At 47.7% G+C, this 27,256-nt stretch overlaps 2 protein-coding genes and 2 non-coding genes across 8 annotated transcripts in view; 3 read left to right on the top strand and 1 right to left on the bottom strand.

Annotated features, from left to right (window-relative positions):
- Nucleotides 1–21,435, bottom strand: part of LRSAM1 (leucine rich repeat and sterile alpha motif containing 1) — a 29,527-nt gene extending 8,092 nt beyond the window's left edge. For 2 of the 5 annotated variants that reach the window (XM_028714370.2, XM_028714374.2), the window contains exons 1-18: nucleotides 20,674–20,945; nucleotides 18,233–18,457; nucleotides 17,135–17,191; nucleotides 15,877–15,921; nucleotides 15,002–15,079; nucleotides 14,395–14,463; nucleotides 12,793–12,877; nucleotides 11,740–11,861; nucleotides 9,921–10,011; nucleotides 9,413–9,543; nucleotides 8,806–8,835; nucleotides 7,082–7,204; nucleotides 6,373–6,512; nucleotides 5,494–5,538; nucleotides 4,752–4,822; nucleotides 3,769–3,868; nucleotides 2,243–2,330; nucleotides 1,613–1,687 (exon numbers count right to left, since the gene is read on the bottom strand). In XM_028714370.2, coding sequence (XP_028570203.1) covers nucleotides 1,613–1,687; nucleotides 2,243–2,330; nucleotides 3,769–3,868; nucleotides 4,752–4,822; nucleotides 5,494–5,538; nucleotides 6,373–6,512; nucleotides 7,082–7,204; nucleotides 8,806–8,835; nucleotides 9,413–9,543; nucleotides 9,921–10,011; nucleotides 11,740–11,861; nucleotides 12,793–12,877; nucleotides 14,395–14,463; nucleotides 15,002–15,079; nucleotides 15,877–15,921; nucleotides 17,135–17,191; nucleotides 18,233–18,304 — 1,422 coding nt within the window. In that variant the 5' untranslated portion in view covers nucleotides 18,305–18,457; nucleotides 20,674–20,945. Of the gene's footprint in view, nucleotides 1–1,612; nucleotides 1,688–2,242; nucleotides 2,331–3,768; nucleotides 3,869–4,751; nucleotides 4,823–5,493; nucleotides 5,539–6,372; nucleotides 6,513–7,081; nucleotides 7,205–8,805; nucleotides 8,836–9,412; nucleotides 9,544–9,920; nucleotides 10,012–11,739; nucleotides 11,862–12,792; nucleotides 12,878–14,394; nucleotides 14,464–15,001; nucleotides 15,080–15,876; nucleotides 15,922–17,134; nucleotides 17,192–18,232; nucleotides 18,458–20,673; nucleotides 20,946–21,048 lie in introns of those variants that run through there. The other 3 variants (XM_028714371.2, XM_028714373.2, XM_028714372.2) reach the window with 3 other exon arrangements.
- A 135-nt stretch (nucleotides 21,436–21,570) lies between these two features.
- On the top strand, nucleotides 21,571–26,903 carry RPL12 (ribosomal protein L12). Its single transcript, XM_028714376.2, has 7 exons — nucleotides 21,571–21,729; nucleotides 22,900–22,973; nucleotides 23,900–23,998; nucleotides 25,499–25,580; nucleotides 26,107–26,193; nucleotides 26,577–26,689; nucleotides 26,800–26,903. Exons 1-7 carry the CDS (start codon nucleotides 21,693–21,695, stop codon nucleotides 26,803–26,805), a joined length of 498 nt encoding a protein of 165 aa, XP_028570209.1. The 5' UTR covers nucleotides 21,571–21,692; the 3' UTR covers nucleotides 26,806–26,903.
- On the top strand, nucleotides 23,084–23,152 carry LOC114589614 (small nucleolar RNA SNORD38). The gene has a single exon (XR_003704714.1). It is a non-coding gene; the product is annotated as a small nucleolar RNA SNORD38 (small nucleolar RNA).
- Nucleotides 25,869–26,000, top strand: LOC114589617 (small nucleolar RNA SNORA65). Its single transcript, XR_003704717.1, has one exon. It is a non-coding gene; the product is annotated as a small nucleolar RNA SNORA65 (small nucleolar RNA).
- Nucleotides 26,904–27,256: the final 353 nt, after the last annotated feature.

Genomic DNA, 27,256 nt, shown 5'->3' with positions numbered 1-27,256 from the left:
TCGCACCCTGGTCCTATAACTGCATCGCTGTGGTTTCTAGCACTCATTTGGCCCAAGAAGGGTTAAGCTGAGCACCTGGAGGTCTCTCCCACAGAACCCTCCTTGGCTGTAACTGGTGTGGGGCCAAGAGGGGTTTCATTCTGGGGAAGGGAGTCCTCACGGTGACCAGCTGGACACTGTGGTGTGCAAACTGCAGGTGGGATCCTCAAGAACAGCCTTCACCCACCTGAAATCCTCCAGATGCTCTGGACCACAACTCTCATCAACCCTGGCCAGAGATGTGGGGATAAACAAAGCCCGCTGCAAAGAGTCTTTGGAAATGCAGCTTAGTCACCTCCCCTGACAAATCATGATGAAATACCCTGCTCTCCTAAAACCAAGGGGAAATCTTATTGTGGGAACTGAGGTGCTCTTTCCTCAAAGGCCAGGTGCAAGCCTTCAGCTAAAGCAGGGCCGGGGAACTTTTGGCCCGCAAGATGCTGCTGAACTACAACTCCCAGCAGCCCCAGCAAGCACAGTCGGGGCAGAGGAGTGATGGGAGTTGTAGTGCAGCAACATCTGGAGAGCCACAAGGTTTCACACACCTGAGATAAACCTGGGCTGGGGGAAGCTGTGGCTCTCCAGCTGATGGCAGAGTACAACTCCCATTGTCCCTTACCACTGGTCATGCTGGCTGATGGGAACTGGGAGTCCAGCAACAGCTGAAGGGTCACAGGTTGCCCCAGCCCTGCGATAAAGACTCACTCTAGAAGTGGAGGTAGCTTAGGAACATAGGAAGCGTCCTTATCCAAGTCAAACCGTTGGGTTCCTGTAGCTCAGGATTGTCTATACTGACTGGCAGCCGTTCTGCAGGGCTGTAGGCAAAGAGTCTTTTCCCAGCCCTACCTGGAAATGCTGCTGGGGATTGAATTTGGGACCTTCTGCATGCAAAGCAGGTGCTCTGCCACTCTGCTATGGCTCTTCCCACTAGTTAGCTGGCCAGCCTAGGATCACTCGTGAGCCGCTGAGCATCCAGGAGGCTTCTGAGAGAAACCGGATGCAGATTCCAGAGCCTGTTTCAGTTCAGCAAAGCCACCAGAGAAGAGGGAAGACCACAAACACCAGCACCTCTCAGGAAACCCTCTCCCTGGGCAGAAGAAAAAGCCTTGGGACCCCAGCTAGCCAAGTGCTAAGAGTCAGGTGGGGGGATAGCGCCGACAACCTTGCAAACTCTACCACCTCAAACCACTGGCAACAGCTCACTGCCCCTGGTGCGGGACAGCCTGACCTTAAGAAGCAATGTGTTCCATGTTGGCCGGAATGGATTTGACAAGCAGGTCAAAAACAAATTAAAATGAATGAAGAAACTTATACACGACAACCACTGTAATAATGGAGATCATGCTGTTCATGGGCTGCCGTGGGATGGAAATGCAAATGGAGCCCCTCCTCCCCTGAGATGAGGCAGACCTTCCTGGGCCTGAGGGAGGTAGGGAGAGGATTCCGCTGTCCAGATCCCCAGAGAGCTCCCCTTGTTCCAATGGCTTTGAGAAGGAAGTTGGACCATGTGAGAAACTGTCAACTGTTCATCCCACCCAATCCCAGTCCCTGCAGACCCATGACTTCCACTCACCTGATTTCTGATCTGGCAGTGCATGAGATCCCTCTTCACCTGGAGGGCTTCAAATGCAGCCTTCTGCATATCACTCTGAAAAAACAGAGCATGCAAGTTCAGGAGAGCACACCTGGCCAGTTGGGGAACATGTTCCAACTGGAATAACATCAGGCCCCATTGTTGTGGGCCTTGAGAAATCGCCTAAAGATTTACTCCAGTTGCCACAAACCTTGCCTACTTGTAGACGTTTTCAACCACAACTCCTATCAGTCCCAACCATAATGGCTTCATAGGAGGCAACTCATACATTGAAATCATTATTTCAGAACAGGAGAGAAAACACTGTGTATATAAGCCAAAACAGAGTGGTGGGCTGTGATGAAAAGGGGCAAGGGAACTCTTTTGAGAACGCTTTCCACCCAGGAGTGCTCCAAGAGTAAACTGGGTCCAAAGCACAGAAAGAGCTAACAACTTAGCTAGATGGACTTGGTATGTATTGCAGGGGGTTGGACGAGATGTCCTTTTGTGCCCCTTCCAAGTCTACAGCTCTGATTCTCCCCCCCCCTTGCCATACTTTGCTTTGGCTCACCCTCTCCCATCCTGCATACAGAGGTGCTGCCCTTTTTGCACCCATATCCAGCAAAATACCTCCTGTAGGATCTGGCTGACGGCTTTGTTCTGGTCCAGCTCCTGCCAAGCTAGGATTTGCTGGAACTTCTGGTCCATCTTGGCTAGGCTACAAGAGAAAACATTCCAAGGGTTACCACCATTGCCTCTCGGGAGACAGAGGCAAACTGAGGGTGAGAAGCGCTTTGGAAGACCTTTAGAGGCTGTCAGGACAGGAGCCACTAGTATCAGTACATATGGAAAAAATCAAAGCCTGTCAGAGGACGGAACCAAACTAACTCCAGTGGAGGTCTGCCATAGTCAAAACAAAAAAAATTCCTTCCAGTAGCACCTTAAAGACCAACTAAGTTAGTTCTTGGTATGAGCTTTCGTGTGCATGCACACTTCTTCAGATACTGGTATCTGAAGAAGTGTGCATGCACACGAAAGCTCATACCAAGAACTAACTTAGTTGGTCTTTAAGGTGCTACTGGAATGAATTTTTTTTGTTTTAACTCCAGTGGGTTTAGGGAACAGAGCCAATATCCCAAGCGCACACACTCTCTCCCCCTCCCCCCTCCCTCCACCTTTCTGGCTTACTCTAGCAGGGCCAGTGTGAGAATGGTGTTCTTGGGTTCTGGCACATGGGGATGGAGGGACCCCCCACCCCCATGTCAGACTTCCAATCGCTCTAAATGGCAAGTGATGTCAGTTGATCAACAGGTACCAGAATGGCATAATGGGCCAAATTAGACTCCCTGGATGTAGGGAGCAAGACTGACCCATGTGCCAGAGGTTTCCCACCCCTGCACTCACATAATCTATACGTTGCTGTGATTAACAAAACAGAGGTTCTATTTATGTGGCAAAACATTTCAGCTTCCACCTTTGCCAGCTATTCCACTAAAAATGAAAGCCCGCTGTTTCCAAAGTGGCACTTACGGAGCTTTGAGACTGAACGTTCAGAAGGGCTTCGTTTGCAGAAGCTAAGTGATGCTGGTGTTGTTCTCCTGGCTGAGGGCATGTGGTGGCCAGTGCGCTCTTTACTAATCCTGTGACATAATTTCTACTGCTGCTACTGACAAGTCCGACAGACCGCGGCCCTCAGAATAGAAATGTCTAAGCAACTGGTTGCTCCGCCTTTCCAGCCAGAGCAGCTAGTGAGGTGAAAGCAGAAACATTTCACCTCATGGATAAAACCTTTTTCTTGTTAATCACAGCAATACACACACACACACACACACACAAATAAAAACAACAGCATCACCTCCCTTTCTACAAGCACAGTGTTGTGGACAGAAAGTCAGCCTGTGGGAGAAGAATCGGGATCAAATCACCCTTCAGCTACAAAGCTTGCTGGGTGAGCCTGAACCACTCATTCTCACTCAGACAAACCCACCTCGCAGGACTGTTGGGAGGATAAAAAGTGAAGGGAAAGCACATTACGCTTCTTGGATGAAAGGCTAGGTTATAATAATAATAATAATAATAATAATAATAATAATAATAATAATAATATGGCCCCCTCCCCACAAAGCAGAGAAATGCCCCATTCTCTCTGGGAGTACCTGGAACAAGTCTGGTTGACAAGATCTTGCCGGCGTGACTCGTAAGCCACCTGCAGGAGCTTGTTCTTATAGGTCTCGGCCAGCATCTGCTGCATGGCCGCTGTGGAGGAAAGAAAATGCAGGAAGTCAGGGCCCTGGAAGTTTCTCCTGAGCTTATAAGAGCCTGTTCAAAAACTGTCTCCTCCCGCACGTTAGAACAGCACCAAAATTTTCCAGAGATCAGGAAGCAGCTCAGGAGGCTTCCAAATCCATTCCCTGCCTCCAACATTCCACAATTTAGCAGAGGTAGGAAAACCTGGGGGGGGGGGTGTACAGGAGATATGAAAGAGCAGAACTAGGGGTAGGTATGGAAGCGTTGTGTCTGCTTCTAGGGAAGGAGGAACCAAAACGGCAGTGCCTTTGTTGTTGATGGGGGAAGAAATACAGAGTACATAAACCTCAATGGTGAAAAACCCTGGAGAGTTTTTGGGGATTCGTGCAGAATTTTGCGGGCAGCGCTCTCACTTAAGATTGGATCGAAAGCATCCTAACAATCTCTTCCATGCACTAAGCCAGGGGTGGGGAACCTCAGGCCCCAGGGGGCTAAATGTAGCATCCCAGGTCTCTCTGCCTGGTCCTCAGAATCCTCCCCAAGACACAACGCCTTACTCTGGCCCTCTTCAGGGGCTTTTGCCTGGCTGAAGTGTCTCCTTGAATTCTAAAAATACCTTGTTTGTCATGATGGAGGACAGAGGGTGTGTGTGTGTGTGTGTGTGTGTGTGTGTGTATGTAAAAAATAGGCTATGGTACAAAAGGAAAAATTTACATTTGTTGTCCCACCCACCCTGGCATGTGGCCCCCAGATGGCTGCCCAGAAGAGAATGCAGCCCTTGAGTGGGACAATATTCCACGTGCTTTCTGTAGAAATCAACATAGCCAGGAGAAGCAGTTCTATGCCTGGGGTGTAAAGGCTCCCAACCCAGAACTCCCACAGCCGCACTCACAGGCCACTTCCTTCCTACGCAGCTGCTCAGCCTCCTCCTGAGTAATGGCCATCAGCTGCTCCATACGGATCCTGGCAGGGGAAAAGGGAGAGATTCAGCCATTGCATGCCCTTCCCTCAAGTGTCACCCAGTGGCAAGGCCTGCCCTGCCTCTTTCATTGTTTAGATTAGACTGAAGGCTCATCAAACCTAGTGTTCCAGTTTCCAGCAGGGGGCAGCCGGAAGCCTCTGGGAAGCCTGGGCATGAAAGCAACGGTCATCTCCCATTTTTATGCATAGCATGTGAAATTTTTCAAGAGGATAAGACAAACTCTTGGATGAAAAGATGATAGGAACTGAGGAGCCACCTTACGCCAAACCTTTGGTGCATCTAGCTCGCTATTGCCTACAATGACTGACGACGACTCTCCAGGGTTTCAGAGAGGGAGCTTTTTCCAACCCCACCTAAGGATGCCAAAGATGGTACCTGGGACCTTCTGCATGCAAAACAGGTGTTCTACCACTGAGCTATGGCCTTTCCCTGGTGGCAATCAATGGCTACAAGCTACAATGGAGGCAGCATGCCTCTGAATGCCAGGTGCTGGGAACCAAGTACAGAGAGATGCATCTGGTCAGTCACTGTGAGAACAAGATGCTGAACTAGACCGCCCATTGCCCTGACCCAGGCAACACTTTTTATGTTCTCATGCAAAGGCATCATCCTCCCCGCTCCTTACCCAGCCAAGAGCATCTGGGACACTCACCGGTCATTCTCCAGAGATTTGAGAATCTCAGAGCTCTGCTTTTGCCTAGAAAGAAAGCAAGGAGGGGAAAAAATACCAGAAGGCATTATTAGTCCTGGTTCAGTTCTAAGAGGAGGGGGGAAGCTCATGCAGCCACCTGTCTGGACCAGCGCCTGGCTGAGAACCAGCATGGAGTGGAACCTATATAAAGTCCTATATAAACTCTCCACCTGAACCAAATCATGGCTGAAGCAACAGGGTGAAGGATCTTGGTAAAAGATAGTGAGAGAAAAACTCATTCCGCTATGAAGGGTCTGGCGTTTCCAGACCACGACTCTTGGGATTTACTTTCAAAGGAAAAATCCTGGACTTATTTTGGTAACATCAGGGATGTCCTGACAGGGCTATTCCTGTTTGAACTCTTAACTTGAGAGCTGGGAACCTCAGATCCAGGGGCTGAATTTGGCCCTCCAAGCCTCTCTGCCTGGTCCTTGGGACTCTCCCCAGCCAGCCCCCTTGCCAGCCCTACTTAAATTCTTGAGTGTTTTTGTCTGGCTGGGATGTGCCCCTGAACTCTGATAATGCCTCTTGGTTGACTAGATGGGAGGATAGAGAGCTGTGTGCGTGAGTTCCAATATATAATTTGCATGTGATGCTCCACCTATTTTAGCCTCTGGCTCCCACAAACCACTGGCAAGTGGCCCCAGAAGGAAACAAGATCCTCCAGCTAAAAATGTTCCCCAACCCTAACTGAACTCCTTGTCTGGAGTCACACCATCAGATCTGAAAATCCAGCCCAGGTGTCTTTGAGCCTTGGTGCAATAAACCCAGCCTAGGAGTGAAAACTGTCAAGAGTTGCATGCATAGCTCTCGTGACTGTTGCTCAACACCACCTCTGACCTCTGGTTCTCTTCCAGCAGTTTCTTGATCCGGCCGGACACCCCTTGCTCCATTTGCTTCAGCTGCTCCAACAGCTTCATGCGTTCTTCTCCCAGGCGCTCCTGGTGCCGGGTCAGGCCCTGCTCCAGCCTTACCTGCTCCTGCAAGCAGAGAGGAGAACAGCTTCAAAGGACCGTTTCACTTGATCTCCAGGACAGCCTTAACTCCCACAGAGGCCTCCCTGGACCTTGCAACCCGAGGGTAAGCCTACATCCGGATTCCACAGAATGGCACATTTTCCCAACCACATTAAGCAAATGTATGAACCTCTCTTATGGGCAGTGGAGGCTGGTCCATCAGGGTGGATGGGGCACTGCCTCCCCAGCCTACCCTCCTACTTGCAACCAGTTCAGTGGGTAGCAGCACCGCCTGCCAGCTTCTTCCTTCTTAGTCTCTGGGTGGCCCCTTGCAGAACTCAGAAGTGAGGATGAGGACAAAAGTACTTAGCAGTCTCTGTCATTGGCTCTGGCGCCATCTACTGTTGGGCTCCCTGCTTTCCACCCTACCAGTCCCAATGGGCATCAGTCATCACTGCCTACAGGGCAATTATCAATCCATCCTAGAATGACCTATGTCATTTTCTTTTACTTAGAAATATTTTTGAGCAGCTTAACCACGGAGCAACAGGAGGGTCCGGGGTGGTGGTGGAAAAGGGAGACAGACAAGATACCTCCTTCATGCTCTGGAGGATCTCCCCTTTCTGGGCGTGGCTCTGGTGCATGAGCTGGGCTTGACCTCGCTGCTCCAGATCCAACCAGCGCTCAAACTCCAGCTTCTCCTGCATCTTCTGCTCCTGGGAAGGACCAACAAAGAGCCTCATCAGCACACACATGCAAACATGTGAACATACCGTGGCTTGTAGTGTTCCTCCCGGTGCATGACGAGAGACAGGGCTTGTGTGTTCATAAACAGCAGATGGGAGTGAACAAACTGTGTTTGGACTACAGACTGCAGGTGGGGGCGGGGGGGGGGGAAGAGCTTGCCTAACTGAAAGCTCACCCACACAAAATACAGTAAGGGTTATCCCCCTGCATGTTTTTTTGCTTGTTGTCATCTAGGTAAAGGTAAAGGTACCCCTGCCCATACGGGCCAGTCTTGACAGACTCTAGGGTTGTGCGCCCATCTCACTTAAGAGACCGGGGGCCAGCGCTGTCCGGAGACACTTCCGGGTCACGTGGCCAGCGTGACAAAGTTGCATCTGGCGAGCCAGCGCAGCACACGGAAACGCCGTTTACCTTCCCACCAGTAAGCGGTCCCTATTTATCTACTTGCACCCGGGGGTGCTTTCGAACTGCTAGGTTGGCAGGCGCTGGGACCGAGCAACGGGAGTGCACCCCGCCGCGGGGATTCGAACCGCCGACCTTTCGATCGGCAAGCCCTAGGCGCTGAGGCTTTTACCCACAGCGCCACCCGCGTCCCGGGTTGTCATCTAGTCTTACAAATAAAGCTTTTTGGGGGGGAAAATCCCTCCCAATAAATAATCCTCATGCATGTAGAAATCTAGTATGCCATGGAAAAGCTAGGCTAAATAAGCTACTTTTCTGGGGCGGGGTGGGGGGGACGGTGCGTGTGTAAGCAGAGGAGCAATCAGTTGTATAAGCGAACACCTGCAGTTTGAAGTGGTATAGTCCAGACACAACTCTGCCACTTCATCTTCCATTGAATTTTCCTCTCTTCTTCGGCTGCCACCCAGTGGGCAATTAATCCACCAAGCTAGAGCATAGAGTAAGATGGGACAGCAGGTGCCCACTCCATCAATTCAGCTGGCAAACCAGCTCACTTTGGGCTCCTCCTCTCTCCTTAAACCCTTTCCTTTCCAAGCTGCTTGTTACGAGAACTTTGTAAGAACTAATGCACGAGCTTACTTGTTTGCCTCTTCTCTCTTCATTCCTTTTGTGCCATGTCTTAGATTATACACCTGCAGGTTAAGGACTGTTTGCTACTCATCTTGTGTAAGGTGCTCCGGCTACCATTCTGGCTGAAGCATTTTTATTATTTCAACACTTTACACTGGGGGGGGGGGGGACACCTGCGGCCCTCCAGATCTTGCTAGACCCTTAACTCCCATCAGTCTGAGCCAGCATGACCAATGCTCAGGGATGATGGCAGCTGTACTCCAGCAACCTTGAAGGGCCAAAAGCTTTCCCATCCTAGCTTTAAAGCAAATGAATTTGCTGACTGAGGAAACTGAGTCAGATCTATTTTTCTTCAGATGGCACTATCACTATCACCATCATCATAATTATTATATGTGCCACTCGTGTACGTAAATAATACTGTCCCACAAAAATTGGTGGATCCAGTGAAGAAATGGAACAAGCTGAGGGAGCCATCTGGAAGGCATAACAGTTTTCCAAAAGGGAGAAGGGCTGAGCAATGGAAAATGTTTCTTACCTTCCGCTTCTCGTAGTCCATAAATTTGTTCTGAAAAAGGAGGAAGAGAAGAAGAGTTTGGATTTGATATCCCGCTTTATCACTACCCGAAGGAGTCTCAAAGCAGCTAATATTCTCCTTTCCCTTCCTCCCCCACAAAAAACACTCTGTGAGGTGAGTGGGGCTGAGAGACTTCAGAGAAGTGTGACTAGCCCAAGGTCACCCAGCAGCTGCATGTGGAGGAGTGGGGAAGCGAACCCGGTTCACCAGATTACGAGTCCACTGCTCTTAACCACTACACCACACTGGCTCTCACAAAAGGAGCCTGGATTTAACTGGGTTTAACGCAACCCGTCCACTCATTCATACACACAAACAAACACAGACACAGAAACACACACACCACTTCTCACAGTTCAGGGAAGCCAGTGACCATTGTTAGGTTGCCTGTAAAGCAGGGCTGGGGAATCTGTGGCCCTCCAGATGCTGTTAGGATGCCCAACTCCCATAAGCCCCTGCAGCCGGCATGGTCAGTTGGTCAAGAGCAATGGGAATCCAGCGACATCCAGAGGGTAACACACTCCCTATCCCTGACTTTGAAGACCACTGCCTGCTTCTCAGCAATTACCTGCCACTGAGCCTCATTCTCCGCATATTTCGTGACCATCCTGCTGACTCCGTCCACCGAAGTCTCACCTCCGTCACTTTCCAACACTGGGAGTAAATACTGCGAGGGAGGATTGTACTCGATTCCTAATTCTGGGAGAAACCAGAAGACAGCATGGGCAGGTCTTCAACCAAACGCATTGAGGTGGCTCTAGAATTCAGCAAGCATGTTTTCATAGGAAGTGGCCTTAGACTGAGCCAGACCGTTGGTTCATGGAGCTCAGGGCCATCTATACTGGCTAGCAGCCCCTCTTCTCAATTCCAAACAAGGTTGTCTTCCAGCCCTACTTGGGGATGCTGGGAATTGAACCTGGGACCTTCTGCATGCAAGGCAGAGGCACTCCGATTGAGCTACAGCCCCTCCCTAGGCCCTTCATCCCAGGAGAGGAAAGAGTCTCAGAGGCATGAGGCGCTGTTGGGCTGGTCCTCTCCACCCTGCTTGCACTAGGCAAGCCCTCTGCTCTGCTCACCTCCACACAGAAACTGCTGGATGGCCTCTGTGCCAGCGCTGCAGATGTCATTGGACGGGTAGGACATGGACGAGGCATCCAGGGTCAGTGACTGCAGAACGGACAGAAATATAATTATTTTAGAAGGTAAGAGGAGCCTGGCTACTGGATCAAGGCCCATCTAGTCCAGCATCCTGTTCTCACAGTGGCCAACCAGATGCCCCTATGGGAAGCCCACAAGCAGCATCCAAGTGCAACAGAAACACTCCCAAATTCTAGCAGTATGAGAGAGGGAGGAAACCACTTTCTCTGCATCATGCATAATCTCATATACCCCTATCATGTCCCCCTCCTGACATTTACCTGTCTTTCCTCTAACCAAAAAGGCCCAAACACTGTAACCTTCCCTCACAGGGGGGTTGCTCCATCCCTTTTATCCTCCTAGCTGCTAATTTCTGAACCTTTTCTAGGCCTGAAAATTCCTTTTGAGGTGGACAAAAAATCCCTCTTTTGAAATGCATTTTAACATTATCCAAAATACCTTCCTCCAAACGGATCCCAGGATGGCGCACAATAATGATGATGAAATGCAATGAAAGAAAAATATATAATCCCTCAGAAAACAAGAAAACTGACCGAAAGGCAGCCACCAGAACCCAAAAGCTCGCTGAAAGCAAACAGAACCCCTTTCAAATTGCCCTGGTCAACAATAAAGTCTTAACTAATTGGTGGGAAAATTGCAAGGTCGGTGCCTATTGAGCTCCTCTAGGAAGGGCATTTTAAAATCAAGGAGCCACTGCCAAAAAGGTCATGGGTTGTGTCCTGTACAGGTCCTACTAAGAGTAGATGCTTTGAAAGGTAACAAATGACTTTGACCCATTGATTTTGATGGGTCTATGAGCAGAACTTAGTTGGCTACAACCTCTTCTCTTCTGTGCAACCCAGAAATGCAGTGGTCCAGAGTCATGGAAGGTTGAAGACCCATTACTATTCCCACCCCACAACATGGCCCCAGTCTCCAGTGTCACCCAATCCACATAAAAGGGGGTGTTTAGCCACTGGGAAGAAGCCTTAGCCTTTGTTTTGATTTGAACCAATCAGAATGAAAGGAAGGGGAGTCATCCTCTGAGGACTGGCTCCAAGGATCACTCTGGAGAAAGCAAGCGGGGAAAATACTGAGGAGAAAGAGTTATGTGAGCTCCACTATTAAGCATTTAGGAACCCTGAAAACAAAAGCTGCTTTGGTTTCAAGAGAATAGTGTGCAAGTTCTGTTAGGTACAATGGAACTTCCAAGAGAATCACAACTTAAATCACTCTGAGAGAAGATGTTGGAGGAGTCCAAATCATTTGCACAGTTCCTGCACAGTAAATGGAAGATCTAGCTGAAAGGCAACAAATGAAGATCTGCATTCATTGTTGCAATGTATCACTAATTATTATTACTGTATAATTATAAAATTGTTGCATTTTAGAAAGGGATCTAGCTGTGAAGGGGTGTGGCTTTGACCATCAAGAAAGGACCCTGCACTTCTGAACTGGCCACTAAACTGATGTAATCACAACACACTTCAGCAACAGACAGAGGAGGGTCTTAGTTGATGAGCAATGCAGGAGAAGTCTTGAGATTTATGCCCTTTGTAGAAGGCTAGATTGGCACACAAGCTTCCCAGGAAGAGAAGAGTTGCTTATACCCATCCTAGTATGATCTGAAAGAAGCAAAGCTTTCCTTTCCAGCTCCATATTGACCTCTTCCTTCCGCTCAATATGAATTTTGCACCACACACACACACACACACACACACACACACACACACAGCAAAAACTTCTTTGGGCACGTACCTCCAGTGTTCGGATGTGAGCCAGTGCCTGCGGCAACTCCTGCACTAGGTTTTCGCTGATGTCTAAGGTCCGTAGGCTACGCAGGCCACCTAGGGAGGCTGGCAGTTCCTTCAGCTTGTTGCCTGCCAGAGAAGGCAGAATGTGCCAATTAACATTTGTAAAAAAGCCTGAAGCATTTCTGTTAGGGATTGTAGGAAAAGACCTGCCAAGGAAATTGAAGAACGTATTCATGTATGCAACAATGGCGGCAAGAGTCTTAATAGCACAAGGATGGAAGAATGAAGAAATCCCGACAAAAGAACTGTGGCAAGAGAAACTGATGGACTATGCAGAATTGGCGAAATTGACGCACCAACTGCATGATAAGGACAACTGTGATTTAAAAGAAGAATGGGAACCTTTTACAAAGCAGTTAAGGAAACAACAAAATGAACTGGACTCCTTGGCAGGTTTTGAATAAACATACACAAATTTATTATGGGTAACATAAAGACAGATAATTTAAAGATCTTAACAATTTTATAATATGCAGAGAATAGCATGTGCTGAAAAACCAGAAAGAGGAGCTGAGGGAAATCCGGGGGTGGGGTGGGGGGCTTTTTCTGGGGAGGGAAAATAGGGGGGGAGTGAGGAGGATATGTTTTTGATAAATTGTTATGTTGAAATTTTGAATAAAAATTACTTAAAAAAAAAAGAGAAGGCAGAATGTGCAAGACGCAGATATTAACACACTTCTTGGATATGTGTGTGTGTGTGTGTGTGTGTGTGTGTATTTGTATAATGGCTTGATGATGTCAGAAGTTTATTTTCAATTCTTTTCCTATCAACCCCTAGAATGGAAAATGCTCCCCTGGGGAAGTCCAGTCTGGTACCAGCCTTGTCACTGCTTGGGCACCAGGCAACAACATTCTTGGTTACCCCAGGCGTTTGGGCAGATGAAGGAATTGGATGTTTTTACTACAACTATTTATAAAACTAGTTTTAAGTGTTTTTATTACTGTGAAATGTGTTCCCCTATCCCTGTGGATTGCCGCCTGAGGCATTTCCTCCTACCTTTCAGATTAAGCGTCTGCAGCTGGACAAGGTCCCCTATCGAATCTGGAAGGGCCTTCAATAGATTCTTTTCAAAGTTCAGGACCTATCAAGGACAGAGAGCAGAAACAAGAGGGGTCAGGCTCCTTCCTGTTCCATTAGAGAGAGGCAGTAGGAAGTTCCTGTGAAATCCAATTCAGAGGGTGCACTTTACAGAGTGCTGAGTCTCTTGAGTTCAGCAGGCTGGTCTTGAGGGCAGGAGACAAAATGTCTTGTTTTGATGACCCTGCTAAAACCTCAGGTGAGCACTTGTAAGGGAGCCAGCCAGCAATAAATCACACAGAGTAAATGAAGTTAACTCCTTCTTAGAAGAAACAAGGTCAGCTGAGGGGTGTCAGGCCTAATGAGCACAGCAACTCTGCCTCTATGAGGCAGTTGTGGAGGCTGAAGGTCCCCACCTTCCCACAGCTGTCTAAATCTCCTCCTCCCCTAGATTCTTCCCAAGATCTTTCCCGAGCAATCTGAGATTCTGCCAATGCACCTATCTCTGCTCCTCCCTCTTCGTGCCTCTCCTGGTCCTGGGAGACCAGGGGGAGAGGAGCAGAGCTTGTGGCAGAAGGAGGGGGATACATCCTGGTATCTTCACCAGCCTGACTCCTCTCTACCTCTTGGTCTTCTTCCTGTCCTGTTTCTGCCTCTACTTCTGATTCTGGACTTCTCTCTGTCACACTCTCCCTGCTCACTAGAGCCTGTTAGTGCTTCAGCTTTCAACACCTCCTCCTCCAAGCTTCTCCCTCTGACCACGCATTGTCGTCCCACCACCAATCCCAGACTCTGAGAACTTTGTCCCTTGGGGGTTCCCCAGCAAGTGCCTCCCACCATTCCTCTGTGTCCAGCCAGTCCATGGCATCACCTTCTCATGGTCCAATCAACATTGGAAGCATTGTTTGTGGTGACACAAGAAAGAAACTGCACCCCGATTGTAGCATTCCCTCCCAAGAGAGGTTATACTAGCTCCCTCTTTGCTATCCTTCCACCAATAGATTAATATCTTCATGTTCGGATGGACTTTTGAAAACTAAGGTGCAGATGATACTGATCATTCAGCTGCTGTCAGGGCAAATTGGATTTTAACTGCTGGTTCTAATTGTGTTTTTATGTATTTAAGCTATTTTTTAAATTGGTCTGATTTTATTTGTATTTTACAATGATTGTTTTGAATGTTGGAAGCCACTTTGAATCCCAACTTGAGAGAATGTCAGGATATAAAAACATGAAAACAAACAAAAAAACAGGAATGCCAGGCTCTTGGTATTCATAGAGACCTGGCCAATCAGCAGGTTTCACACTGGCAGCCAGTCACACGGGCTGATGTTCCACACAGGTTTCTCTCTGTTTCTGCTCTGTGGTAACTAACCCAGAAAGGTCCTAGCCTCAAGCAATAAGAAGGCTCTCCATTCAGCCCTTGGTTTCACTATCCCATTTTGAGGGGCTAGTCTGAGCCTTCACGGTCCCAAAAGAGATGGAAAAGTTCCCATACTTTCTGAGTCACCACACTGACACTGCACACGAGAAACAATTCAGAACAGAATTCTCCCCCAGGATGTGTTTTGTCTCTTTTACCTGGAGAGATGTCAGTTGGCCAATATCAGGAGGAAGTGAGGTCAGCTGGTTGTCATGTAGATCTAAAACCTGGAAGGGCAGAGAAGGAAAATGGCCGTTCATTTAGCTGGTAAGCCTTCATAGCAGGGCTGGAGAACACTTTTTCTCTATTGAGGGCCACACTCCCTCAGCACTAACCTGTTAGAGGCCAAAGCCAGTGGAGAGCAGACCACTCACTTCTCTGTCTCTGACAAACTGCTTCTTCCTCTTTCTCTGTCCTTGGCACCCCCTCCCTCCCCCCCCCCACACACACTTCTCTGTCCCTGACATGCCCTTATTCCTCTTTCTTGGTCTGTGACACCCTGCTTCTCTCTTCCTCCCATTCTTCTCTGTGTATCTCTGACACCTTCCCCTTCTCTCTCCGAAGTCTCTCGTATATTTAAACAAGACATGGAACAAAATCACATTGGAATGGGACCTGGTTTCAAGAGCCCCCTTCTGTCAACACACACACAGTGGTTCTGTGCCTTCTTCACTATCAGGTCCAGAAGCTTCCACTCAATGATTCATTCCTTCCTCTTGAGTCATTTGCAAAAAAAAAAAAAAAAAAAAAAGAGTTTCAAGTTACCTTCACAGTTAGGAGATTCAGGATGCTACAGGATTTAGGGGTCAGAGATGTCAAGCAATTGGTGTGAGCAATCAGCACCTAGGCAATGAAAGAAGCAGAGAGGATATTATCAGAGTGATGCTGGGAGCCATAATCAAGGTTTGTTCTTGGCTAACTCACTTGTGGTTTGCTTGGAGAGAAATAAATGGTGAACCTGGGTTCAGAGGTAGCGCAAACCTAGACTTGTTTCCTGGGAGTGGAGACAGAGGGGCAGAGGGAGTGAAGTGCCTGCAGTTTCAGTGCACCCATTTAAATCATGGTTTACTGCCACTATGATTTGGGAAACCAGTGCAACAAGTGATCTGGAGAGGGAAGCAAGGAAGAAATGGACCTTGCCAGCAAGACACTGTATAGGCTTTGACTGCTTTTGCTCCCAGAAAAACCCTCCAGGGTGTTTGAGGAAAGTTAAAACACAACAGGGAGAGGGAATCGCTACACATTCAAAAGCACATTGGCCAGGACTCAAAGGGCCCCATTTCTGCCTATGGACATGAGGCTTTGCCTGTTGTTTGAGGCCACAAGCCATTTCTTGCTCTGTGTGGACAAGAGGGTTCTCCAGCCTCATAAATTGTTTAGCAGGGGAGGACACAGGAAGAGTATGATTCATAGAGATGCCACCACCTAATTTTATGATATTGGCCTGTGTGTCAACAAAGACTTTGTCAACCTAATGCTCTCTGGGTATTTTGGACTACAACTCCCATCAGCCCCAGTCAGCAGAGCCATTTTGGACTACATGCTGGCTGGGGATGATGAGAACTGCAGGGAAACAATGTCTGGAGGGCTTTTGCCCAGTGGACAAAGCCTGTACTAACGCATTGAAACATGTCCCTTACCTTCTTCTGCAAGACTTTACAGGTCGCCAAGGCTCCATACGGAATCTAAAAGCAGGCATAGGACAAAACCAAATGCTGGTCAGATAAAATGTTATTGTGAGAGAGAGGGGCGATCAGAAAAAAATACAAAAGAGATACTTTATGCAAGGGTCATTTTGTCTTGGGCATATTACCATTATTTATCAGATTTATAGGCCCCCACTTTCTGCCCAAAGGAGCCCAGGGTGGCAAACAAGAAGCACTATAACCACTAAACCACATAAAAGAAATTGAAACGCAGACGCAAATGGGGAAAGATCTCTGCTTTAGAAGGCTTGTTGGAAGGTCATCACAGGCACAGAACAGACAACAGAGGCAGCGCTTGTCTGATATTTAAAGGGAGGGCATTCCAAAAGGCCCTGTTCCTGTACTGTGCAGAACAGACCTCCTGACGATAAGAATGACAAGAAGATCCACCCAGGGACAATGACCCTGCAGCCCTCCAGATAATTGTTGGACTACAACTTCCATCATCCCTCACCATTGGCCACACTGACTGGGGCTGATGGGCACTGGAGTCCAACAACATCAGGAGGGTTGATGCTCCCAGTCCTTGATGTCAAGATACAACACAGATCCTATGGTGATGGGTGTCAAGCGCAGTTATTTACACATTTCTGCCTCTGAAACAGGTGGAAAGAGGAACCCGTTCCTGCATAACATCTTCTGCTGAAGGATGATAATAAAAGGTATCACTCTTCAGAATGTGGCACCACAACTCAAAGATAATGCCCAAAGGATGGGGGGGGGGTGTTTTTAGTTCCAAAGCAATGCCCTGAAGTGAAACCAGCAGAGCTTTTGATCCTTAACCATCGCTGCAAATAAAGTACTTCTGCATGCAATGCATAGTAACTGTGGAACTCCCTCCCACTGGAGGTAGTGATGGCCAGCAACTTGGAAAGATTTAAAAGAATATTAGACAGATTCATGGAAGAGGTGGCTATGCATAGCAACTAGCCATGGTGGCTATGCTCTGCCTCCACAGTTGGAGGCAGTAATGCCTTTTGATGCTGCAGGAGGAGTGGGTGCTCTTATGCTCAGGTCCAACCTGCGGCTGTCCCACTGGGGCATCTGGCTGGCCACAGTGAGAACAGGATGCAGAGCAAAATGGGGCATTGGTCTGATCCAGTAGGGCTCTTCTTAGGTTCTGATGTCAACAGCATGTCTCCCACCCAACCACTTGGCCAACATTTGGGAGTCAGCATCACCGGAAACGTACCTCTAAGAGTTCACATTTGGATATGTCAAGTATATCATCAGCTCCGGCTTCCTTTGCCTGTTGAGAGACAGACAGGTGAGCTGCATTTGCAAAAACGAGAAATCAGATGGTTGCCGGCCTTATCTCAATTGCTCACTGAATGTAATCAAAGTAATATATATGTATATTTAGGGAGGGGCGCATGAGTAAGCCCCACTGCGCCCATGTTGCTTACAAGTCTCCAGTTGTCAGAGGTGTGCTCCAAGCCCTGCCAAATACTTTGGGGAAGGGCTGTAGCTTGGTGGCACAGCATTTCTTCTGTATGCAGAAGGTCCCAGGTTCAATCCCTGGCATCCCCAGGTTGGGTTGGGAGCATCCCTTCTCTGAAAACCCTAGAGAGCCACCATCAGTCGGTGCAGGCAATACAGATGTGGTGTCCCAACAGGGTGAGTCCCAATCAGAGGTGGCTGTCATGCCTCGACAGTGCGACTCCTCATCAGAGAAGGACCAGGAGCCTCCAGCCTTACACCAAGCCCTGGGTCACACTCCATCTGGGGGTGAGGAGTGATGAGGCCTAGGACAGATGACCAGCACCAGGGGTGAATTTGGCCTCTGGCATTGAGTTTGGACATGTCCCAAGCCCAAGGGAAAGCCTTAAACACCAGGTTCATCCCGGTCCATCTGGAGAAGTTCCCAACTACAGGCAAGGTCTCCTTGGGATGTAAGACCATCTTCTCAAGCAGACTCCTGGACAGAAGGGAGATGATAGGATTCAGCTGAGGTTGGGGTGTGTTTACACCAACTCCAGCTCAAAAACCAGCGCAGGACTGGAAGAGCTACTAAGAATGTCTATATACCAGCTTGGTGTCCCCCCCCCAGCTGCATCATCCCAGAGTTGGCATAGTTTTATGAAACAAATTATCACATGGCGGCAGGGCTTTTATACTGTGGATCTGCTACATCCATCCAGCCTGCTTAGGATTCATCTGTAACAAGGGACAGGAAAGACCAGGTGATGACATTCTTTAATGGTTCCAGAAGATTCCTCAGAACCTTAGTGGAGCCCCCGCTAGCCTGAAGAGTCCCAGCAGCTGGCCCACCTAGTTCTGGCTGACTTACCAGGCACATTTGGTACTCAAGGCGCTTGCGGGCTTCATCGCTGGGTTTCCTTTTACGGAAGAAGAGCGGCATCTTCCTCTTGTCTTCCCTTTATCCCAACTCAGAGATGGAAAAAGGAAACGAAAGGCAGGAAGGCAACCACAACCTGAGCAACAGGAATTACATCTCTGTCAGTCTGAGAAGAAGCTGCTCATGTTGGACGGGTTCTGCTCAAGGTGCCGCCCTCTGGAGAAGTTGGGGGCGGGTGGGGGGGGAGAGAATAAATAAAAACACATTTATGAATTTTATTTCTCATAACCCTTCTGTAGTTCAGGGGTGGAGAAGCCTTTTTTGGCTCAAGAGCTACATTCCCTTGTGAGGAACCTTCCAGGGGCTGCAGTGGTGGGGTGTAGCCAGACAGATACCACGGGCGAACCTCCATCACATAAAGAAGAGAAGAAGAGAAGAGTTTGGATTTGATATCCCGCCTTTCACTCCCCTTCAGGAGTCTCAAAGCGGCTAACAATCTCCTTTCCCTTCCTCCCCCACAACAAACACCCTGTGAGGTGAGTGGGGCTGAGAGACTTCAAAGAAGTGTGACTGGCCCAAGGTCACCCAGCAGCTGCATGTGGAGGAGCGGAGACGCGAACCCGGTTCCCCAGATTACGAGACTACCGCTCTTAACCACTACACCACACTGGCTCTCAGTAAAATTGACCAGGGGGTTGTGGTGGTGCAGAGAGGCCTGGCTTAAGGGGTGTGTGGCCTGGGATGAGTGCAGAGGGCCATACGGACACCTAGAGGGCAGTATTTGGCCCCTGGACCCGAGGTTTCACATTCCCTGCCCTGTCGTGGCACCTCAGTTACACAAGCTGGGACATTTGTATAAGAAAGGGGTCAGCCACCAATAGCCACTGGACCAAAGCGTGCCTGTAATCCTCCTACTCCCAGTACAATAAAGGCAACTAACTCCTGCTGTGTGTATGAGCTTCCACACACATTCTCACATGCAGGAAAGAAGATAGTGGCAATGCTGAAGCCTGCCATTGTTTTATCAACAGCCTGGCAAGGTAATGGGTCTAGAAAAGTCATCAGGTAGCTCAGTGCCTGGGGCACGGGGCTAGCATGGGGTTGAGGTGGAGAGTCCAAAGCATGAGAGTTAAACTAGTGCCTTTAACACCTGTCTGAAAGTCAGAAATTCAACAGGGGCAGCTTTTCAAAGCATGGGTGTGTACTGACAGGAAAAGCTCCCATAATAACATAGTGAGCTGCCTTATGCTGAGTCACTTTGATTCCTCAGTCTCATTATTGTCTACACTGACTGACTCTCCAGGGTGTCAGATAGTACACAACCAAACTGAACCATTTCCACAAAAATCATCATAAGACCTAAAATAGATATATTTAAAATTAATATAAATAACAGCAACAAAAAATCCTAAACAACACCCCAGCCCAAGTGTCAGTTCTGCTGTAGCTGGAGTCAGTCAGGGCCCCATCCTCTCAGTCCAAGTGGGAAAAGCCCTGCAAAGCAGGGAACAGGTCTTCCAGGACTCACAGGCAAAACACACACCCCTGCTCCCCAGAGAAAAATATGAGCCACAATCCTGAGTGCTATCAGCAGACAGGCATTTAACCAAGTGATTCCCAGCAGTGATAGGCAATGCTGGATCTGACCTATCTCCATCTATCATGAAGCAGGCAGCACTACGCTACTTCAAACTGCAGGAAGGTCCTGACTTTCTCCATTCCGATCCCTGAATGTAGGGAACCTGCCAGAACGTTTCTACTAGACTATTTTTAAAAGAATATACTGTATTCAGCTTTTGGTTTTTTCAGTGGAAGAGCATCACATCGTAAGTGTTCCCCAATATGGTCTAAACTGGCGCAGCAATCTTTCCTGACTCCCCAAAATCTCCACGAGAACTGTGCCCTTGAACACTTTGTTTATGTAGCTTTCGCTTTTAATAGAAGATCGCAAACATATCAGAAGAGGAAGAAAGATAAAATCTTCCTAGCTTGCATTTACATTAAGAATATCCCCTCAATTCTGACTTAACCATCAAAGATTAATGTACACAGTCCATACATCCAAACAGGTGTCTAAATGAGATGGACAGTTGTTAAGCTATGGATTCAAATGGGATAAAAGCTGGGTTTCTATCTTGTGGGTTCAAACCAAATTTCATCAGATCTACTGCCACCACCCCATGCCCTACAAGGACTCGCGCTTCTGTTTTCTAGGGAGCCCCCGCCTTGGGCTGCATGCAGAGCTTGGGCTGTTCATTGAAGAACATAAGGTGAGCCCTGCAGGATCTGGTCCAAGGCTGGCCAGAAGCCCCAGTAGGAAGCCCGAAAGCAGGACCCGAACGCAGCAACCCTCCCCGCGCTTGCGGTTTCCCCAGCAACGGGCAATCAGAGGCAGCGGGTGAAAAACAGGGTCATGAGGACTAGTAACTTACCTGGGAGAAATCCCCATGGGGGGGAGACGAGGGTGTACTGTGGGGTTTACTTCTAAATAAACATGCCCACTGCCCAGGGCTGCGCTTGTCACTCAAGAGGCGCTGGAGGGCTCGACGGGTAGGCAGAAGTTCAACAGGTGCGGCTTTGCCAAGCCTGTCATGCTAGGGGGTGTGGAGAAGGAGCCCCAATGGCAGCCTTGGCTGCTCTCAGGCAATCATTGCAACACGGCGGGGGTGGGGGCGAGAAACAGCAGCTCTCTTGGCCACACCCAGAAGTGCGGGAGGGAGGGGGAATGCTGAGGAGTAGCCCCGCCTCCAGCTACGCCTTAGGCCACGCCCACCTCGACAATGTCCCCTCCCGCGCCCTGTACTTACCGGCTCATACCGTTCCCTCACCACCGCCAAACTCTTTGTCTTTCTCCCTGCCCACTTCTCTTCCGTAAACGAAGAAACAAACATCGAACCGGCTCAGGAAATATTCGCGGTCTGTTACACAGAGGCTACACCTTAGAACGATCTCTTGTGCCTACAGACTTCGGTCTCTCGCCCACATCTAAAATGGAGACCGCAGCCTCGCTCCTCCACAGTGAATGCCCATAGTGGACATGGCGGCAGGGCGTTTTGAGTCTCGCGAGGTTGTGGCTGGAAGAGCAACTGTGCTTATTGGACGGCGGGAGGGTTGTGGGCAAGGATGTAGGCAACGCAAAGTAGAGATACTAAAGTGTAGAGAAGCACTACGTACTATGAATTCGAAGAGAACACGGTGTTTTTTCAATAAACGACCGGAAGTTTGGTCCGCCCCTCCTGGCCAAACCTAAGATGACTTCCTTTGACTCACCCTTCAAAGCATCAGAGGTCGGGTGAGTGTAATCTCGCGAGATCTTAGATATTATATCCTGCGGGATCGCACGCAACCGGTCCTTTTGCCACTTCGGTCTTACGGGCGAGGAAGAGCTGGTCGCTCTCCTGAATCCGACGCCATCCTCCTTGGAGCTTAGCTTGGCATCCAATTCGCAGTCATGCCGCCCAAGTTCGACCCCAACGAGATCAAAGTCGGTAAGTCTTTCGGCTCGAAGCGTTTTGGAGGACCGTTTATTTGGGGTTGGGGCCCGATCAACTCGCCTGGGCTGGCCTATGGAGTGGTAACGTCTACATCTCGGTGGGGGCGGGGGGCCGACTGGCACGTGTACATGACGTGTTCAGCTTGCTTTTTAGCCTTTATTTGCTATGCTTCTCCACAGAACCTTCCATGCCCCTTTTCAAGTTAGTGGCATATTTTTAAAATTACCTAGACCGGTGTTCTTTCATCTCATTCAAATGCCACCGGTACTTTAAATAGATAGATAGATAGATATAACACATACAAAATACATTATAAATGATAAGTGTATTGTATTCTCGGTTTTTAGGTTTTCCTCCCCGTTGTATTTTTGTTTTATCTATTCTTGTATGCGTTTGTATTGGTACATGACAGCGGACAAGCTCTGCGTTTATTTTCTGTACTATGTTTATAGTTTCCAGTCTTTGAAAATTAGATACCTTGCACCACATCCAAGAGTATTTATGTACTCAGACTGGCAAACCGCACTGTGACCTGATTATTATAACTCTGGAACACCAACGACTGAATATTCTCACTTTCTGTGTTAAGTGCATTAACAACACTTACATGAAAATCAAAGAGTGCTAAATCGTTCGGGAGTGGTAGGATTCATAGTCTTGATTGAAATTCTCTAAGTTATTCAGCTCTTTTGATATATTAAGAACATAATACTAGCCCTATCTAGTCCAGCCAACAGGATTTGCTTCATTTTTAACCTTTCTACAAAGGCCCTGAAGCAGCATATTGATATGGTTCTTTTTACTTGTATGCATTATTTTTATCTTCAGAACAACCCTGTGTAAATAGGCTGTGCTGGAAGACAAGTGAATGTCAGACTGAAAGTCACCCAGTTTTGTGGCTTAGCTGAAATTTGAACATGGTTCTTAGAATCATAGAATTACAGTTGGAAGGACACCAAGGGTCATCTAGTCCAACCCTCTTCAGTGCAGGAATCTCAGCTAAAGGGAAGTGAGACCTTGCTTTAGGGTGAAGCTCTTACCATTTTTCCAGCAGTTTATCCCCTGTATGATTTTTTGTATTGGTGTTTTGCCATGATACCACAGTGGCTTATAATTATATTTAATGTGCTGGTTTTCTCCCCCCCCCCCCCTCTCTTCTTACAGTTTTCTTAAGATGCACTGGGGGCGAAGTTGGTGCCACTTCAGCTCTGGCTCCAAAAATCGGGCCTCTGGGTTTGGTAAGTCAGTTCTTATTCAACCACAGAAATGCTAATGGGTAGAGTGGGAATAGAGAGCCACATGCGCAGGGACCAGGTGCAGCTATCCAGACCTCTGTTCAGAACCCAAAGCCTTGTGATGAAAACTTTGTCCAGTTCTGCTGCTGAATGCAAGTGGTGACAATTCAAATTCTGAAGGCAAAGTAGCACTATTGGCCCATTTCCTATGGAAGGCTCTTCCCTTAGAGATTCAGCAGGGTACCTTTTTTAAAGTTTAAACACGTGCAGAAAACTTTTCGGTGCCAGTTGGCTTAGGCAGGCAACTAAGCCAGCTGCACATTTTCTGCAATGCTTCTGCTGTAAATTTTTGGATTGTTTAAATGAAGTTGTGGTACACTGGTAAGTTAAATTCTTCTTGCCAGCAGTTTCTTAATTTCTGTTTTTATGCAACTTGATTTGGGGAGTGGAAATACTTGAAGTATAACTATACATACCTGCAGGCTTTTAAATTACCTATTTGCTGGTTTTGGTCACCCCTTTAGGACACAGTAGGCAAGGAAGCTCTTCAGAATTTGTTTCCCCTGCAGTTTCTCAATGCAATGTATCACCAGATGAGGCTCAGACAATATCTTGTGGACTAGATAGATATTTTGTTTATATTATACACCACCCTATGATCGTTGGGATAGTATAGAAATTTAATTAGTTAATAAATAATAACAAACAGAAACCTTAAAGCTTGTTTGCAAGACAAGCATTGTATGTCTGGAGTGCAGGTTTCCCACATGTGTTGCTTGGGTGCTGCTGCAAGGCTTGAGACTTAAGGAGGCAGAATGTAGTTAGTGAAGCACCTAAATCTGTGGTCAGTTGCTGGATTAGAGGGGAGGTTAGGGGGGACAGGACTTAAGTATCCCATTGGTTATACCTGTTGTTCTTTTTTCTTTTAGTCTCCCAAAAAGGTGGGTGATGACATTGCCAAGGCTACCGGCGACTGGAAGGGCCTGAGGATCACGGTTAAGCTGACCATCCAGAACAGGCAAGCTCAGGTACAGACAACGCCACAAAGGACGGGTCTGTGGCCAAAAGCACTGGCATTTGAAAATGCCCTGCTGTGCTAGTGCCACAGAGCCATGATCCTGGCAAGGTTGACTCAGCCTTTCATCCTTCCGAGGTCGATAAAATGAGTGCCATGCAGCTTGCTGTGTGGGAGGTCTTTGGATCCAGACCTTAAAAACATGGTCCTGGTCATTAGGCGGTTGCAACGTATCCAGATGTTGAACTACAGTTCCCATCATTCCTAGCTAGCAGGACCAGTGATCAGGATTTATGGGAGTTGTAGTTCATGATATCAGGAATGTCAACTGCTATTCTATGTTAAAGTATATTAAAATAATTGATACCATGCCGATTGATTGTTTACTTGTGCTATGTGGAATTGGGTGATTGCAAACTCTGGAAAGCAGCTTGTCCAACCAAGAGATGTCCAACCATTTTCTGGGAGTAGATCACAGTCTTTTGGGAGTTGGACGTCCCTGATTTAGACTATTATTATTTTCCTCAACTGCGCTCATTGACTTGAATAAAGGATTTTAGATAAAATTGCTATAAGGTTGTTTTGTTTTCTGGTTTTTTGACATTTAATCTGAAATCAAGCTAGATTTAAGCTTGTTGGTGTCTCTGGTATCTTCTCATCATGGATGTTGGCTTACTTTACAGATCTATGATCAATATTATTTTATTAATGCAATTGCTATAAGTTCGTTATGGCCTTTGGCTAGAGAAACTTTTGAACTTGACTATTGGTCCCCAAATAACATTTCCCCTTAGCTCCTAGCAATATTTGGCATTTATGCATGCTGCCTTTTTTTTAGCATTGGCGTCACTTTTTGTAACAGCCTTGTGAGGTAGGCCAGTCGTGTTCGTCCCTTGCTATACAGATGTGTACCTTGAATCAGCTCTGAAACATGATAAACCCTGGATTAGAGCTAAGACCCTGGGAGGCCCTGGGCTTTCCTGACAGCCACCCGCCACCATGCCTTTCGTGCAACAGTGACTGGCATGTTCCAGTGGTGAGCTAATAACAAACCCCAGCTTAGGAAGCAGAACTCTTCTATCTGACCCATGGAGAGTCCTGTGCCGAAAAACTGGGGACACAAACCTTATAGAAGAGGATGGTTTTGTTTCATGATAAGTTAAATTCATATTAAAAAGTTTTAGGAGTGTATATGTGAAATAGTGCTTTGTCATCCAGCGTTCTACGAGCACAAGGTCTTCTGCTTTTGCAACAGAATGTCTGCTCCTGATGGGCCCCTGAACAGATTGAATAGGTGCTCAGGAGGCAGAAAGAAGGAGGGTGTTCTGTTGCACAAGCAGAAGTCCCTATGTGAATGAGACAATTTTGTTAGATGCAGCCCTGGGAGTTGGGAGGAGCTGTGGTGGAGGGTGGGATTTTTCTTTCCATGCCAGGTTTTCTGTAGTCAGTGTATTGCTCCTCCTTCCCACCCCTGCCTCACATGAGTCTCAATCTGGACTGTTTTGCTTTCTAGATCGAGGTGGTCCCATCAGCCTCTGCCTTGATCATCAAAGCTCTGAAGGAGCCTCCCCGTGACCGCAAAAAGCAGAAAAACAGTGAGTGTCCGGTGGTGGTGGTTTGCTTAGGTGGTGAATTGCAGCTGGGCAGTTATAAAGATGGAAGTAGAACCATGGTTTGTTTTGCAAAGATTTAGGATAGAGTGATTAAAAAAATTAAAATTTTAAGAATCAGGAGGTCCTTTCGAGGAATTGTACTAGTGCCCTCAATCATGCTCATAAAAAATCTGGTTTGTATGAGGGTAGATGGGAAATTTGGAAAGCTACAGTGCCAAAAGAGCTGAAATATGGATCAGTGTGGTGCTGTAGTTCTGTCTGCAACAGCCACCCGCCACTGTGCCTGCCTGATTTCATCTGTGGCTTGTACATTCCAGTGGTGAGCTAAGAGGAAACCGCCATTCAAGGAAACAGGGTTATTTCTCTTCATGGGTAACTCTGTGCCGAAGAATGGGAACAGAGCAAGAACAACACTGCCACAGTCCCTTTTTATATTTTAAGAGGACTGGCTGATGAGGCTTGTCTGCTCCCAAAACCTGACTAATGTGAGTTCTCTCTTTGTTTACAGTTAAGCACAGTGGCAATATCAGCTTTGAGGAGATTGTGAACATTGCCCGGCAGATGCGGCACCGATCCTTGGCCCGGGAACTCTCAGGTAAAAGCAGGGAAGGTGAGGGTGGAGGGTCTGGATGTATGACAAGCTCATGAGTTCCATGTAACAAATGCTGAAGCAAATGAAGCTGCCTTCTATTTAGTTGGCTCCCAGGCCCCCTTGATTTTTTTGAAAGTCCTGTGACATTCAAGTTATTGCCAATATCCCCAGCCAGCATGGCCCTTCATCAGGGATTCTGGGAGTTGTAGTCCCAACAGCAATGTCTACCCATATTCACTACCCATACCTTCTGTAAAGTTGGAGCTGGGGTGACTCAATTCAGGGAGTCTAATCTGGATGAGGCTATGCTTTGCTGACCATCTGGCAGAAAGGTCATGAGCGCAGCAGCCATCATGACATAATGTACTTTCCTGCCCCATCTACAGGAACCATTAAGGAGATCTTGGGAACAGCCCAGTCTGTTGGCTGCAATATCGATGGGCGACACCCTCACGATGTAATCGATGACATCAATAGTGGTGCAGTTGAATGTCCTCCAGTAAGTGCCTGCCTTCCCATGAAACAGGCTGCATATGTTGTTTTTCTCCTTACCTTGGCACCAAATTGAATTATCTATTTCTAATTCCAAACTTATTTCCTTCCCTACAGAGCTAAGGCTGCTACCTGAATGGACATGATGCAACTTAAAGCAAGTTCTGTATGGTGTATGGTGAATATTGGTAATAAATGCAGTTTCACACTTGTGGTGATAATGGCTCTCATTCTGATGTGTACTTCTATCAAGAGTATTTCTCGTGTTAGAGGTTCTGCTGCTGTTCTTGCTGGGTTTCTTCTTCCCAGTTACCTAGAGTGTGAGCAGGCTTGTGTTTATACTCTGCACTTTTAAGATAAAAATGTACACCAGATGTGTAAGCCTGTAAAAAATAGTTACATCAACATGATTTCCTTGCCATTTATAGGACTACAGGTTGCTTTAACACCATGGGTGATTATGGAGTTTTGGATCTGGACCCTGGAAATTAGGGCTGATGTCCCCACTCAGCCATAAAATTAATTTGTTTTTACTTTTTGGACAGTGTCATTTCTGCGCGGTGAAGCACTGTTG

The sequence above is a fragment of the Podarcis muralis genome, chromosome Z (genome assembly GCF_964188315.1).
Source record: "Podarcis muralis chromosome Z, rPodMur119.hap1.1, whole genome shotgun sequence".
NCBI lineage: Eukaryota > Metazoa > Chordata > Lepidosauria > Squamata > Lacertidae > Podarcis > Podarcis muralis.
The sequence above is the reverse complement of the archived record's forward strand: the minus strand, read 5'-3'. Positions and strand labels throughout refer to the sequence as shown.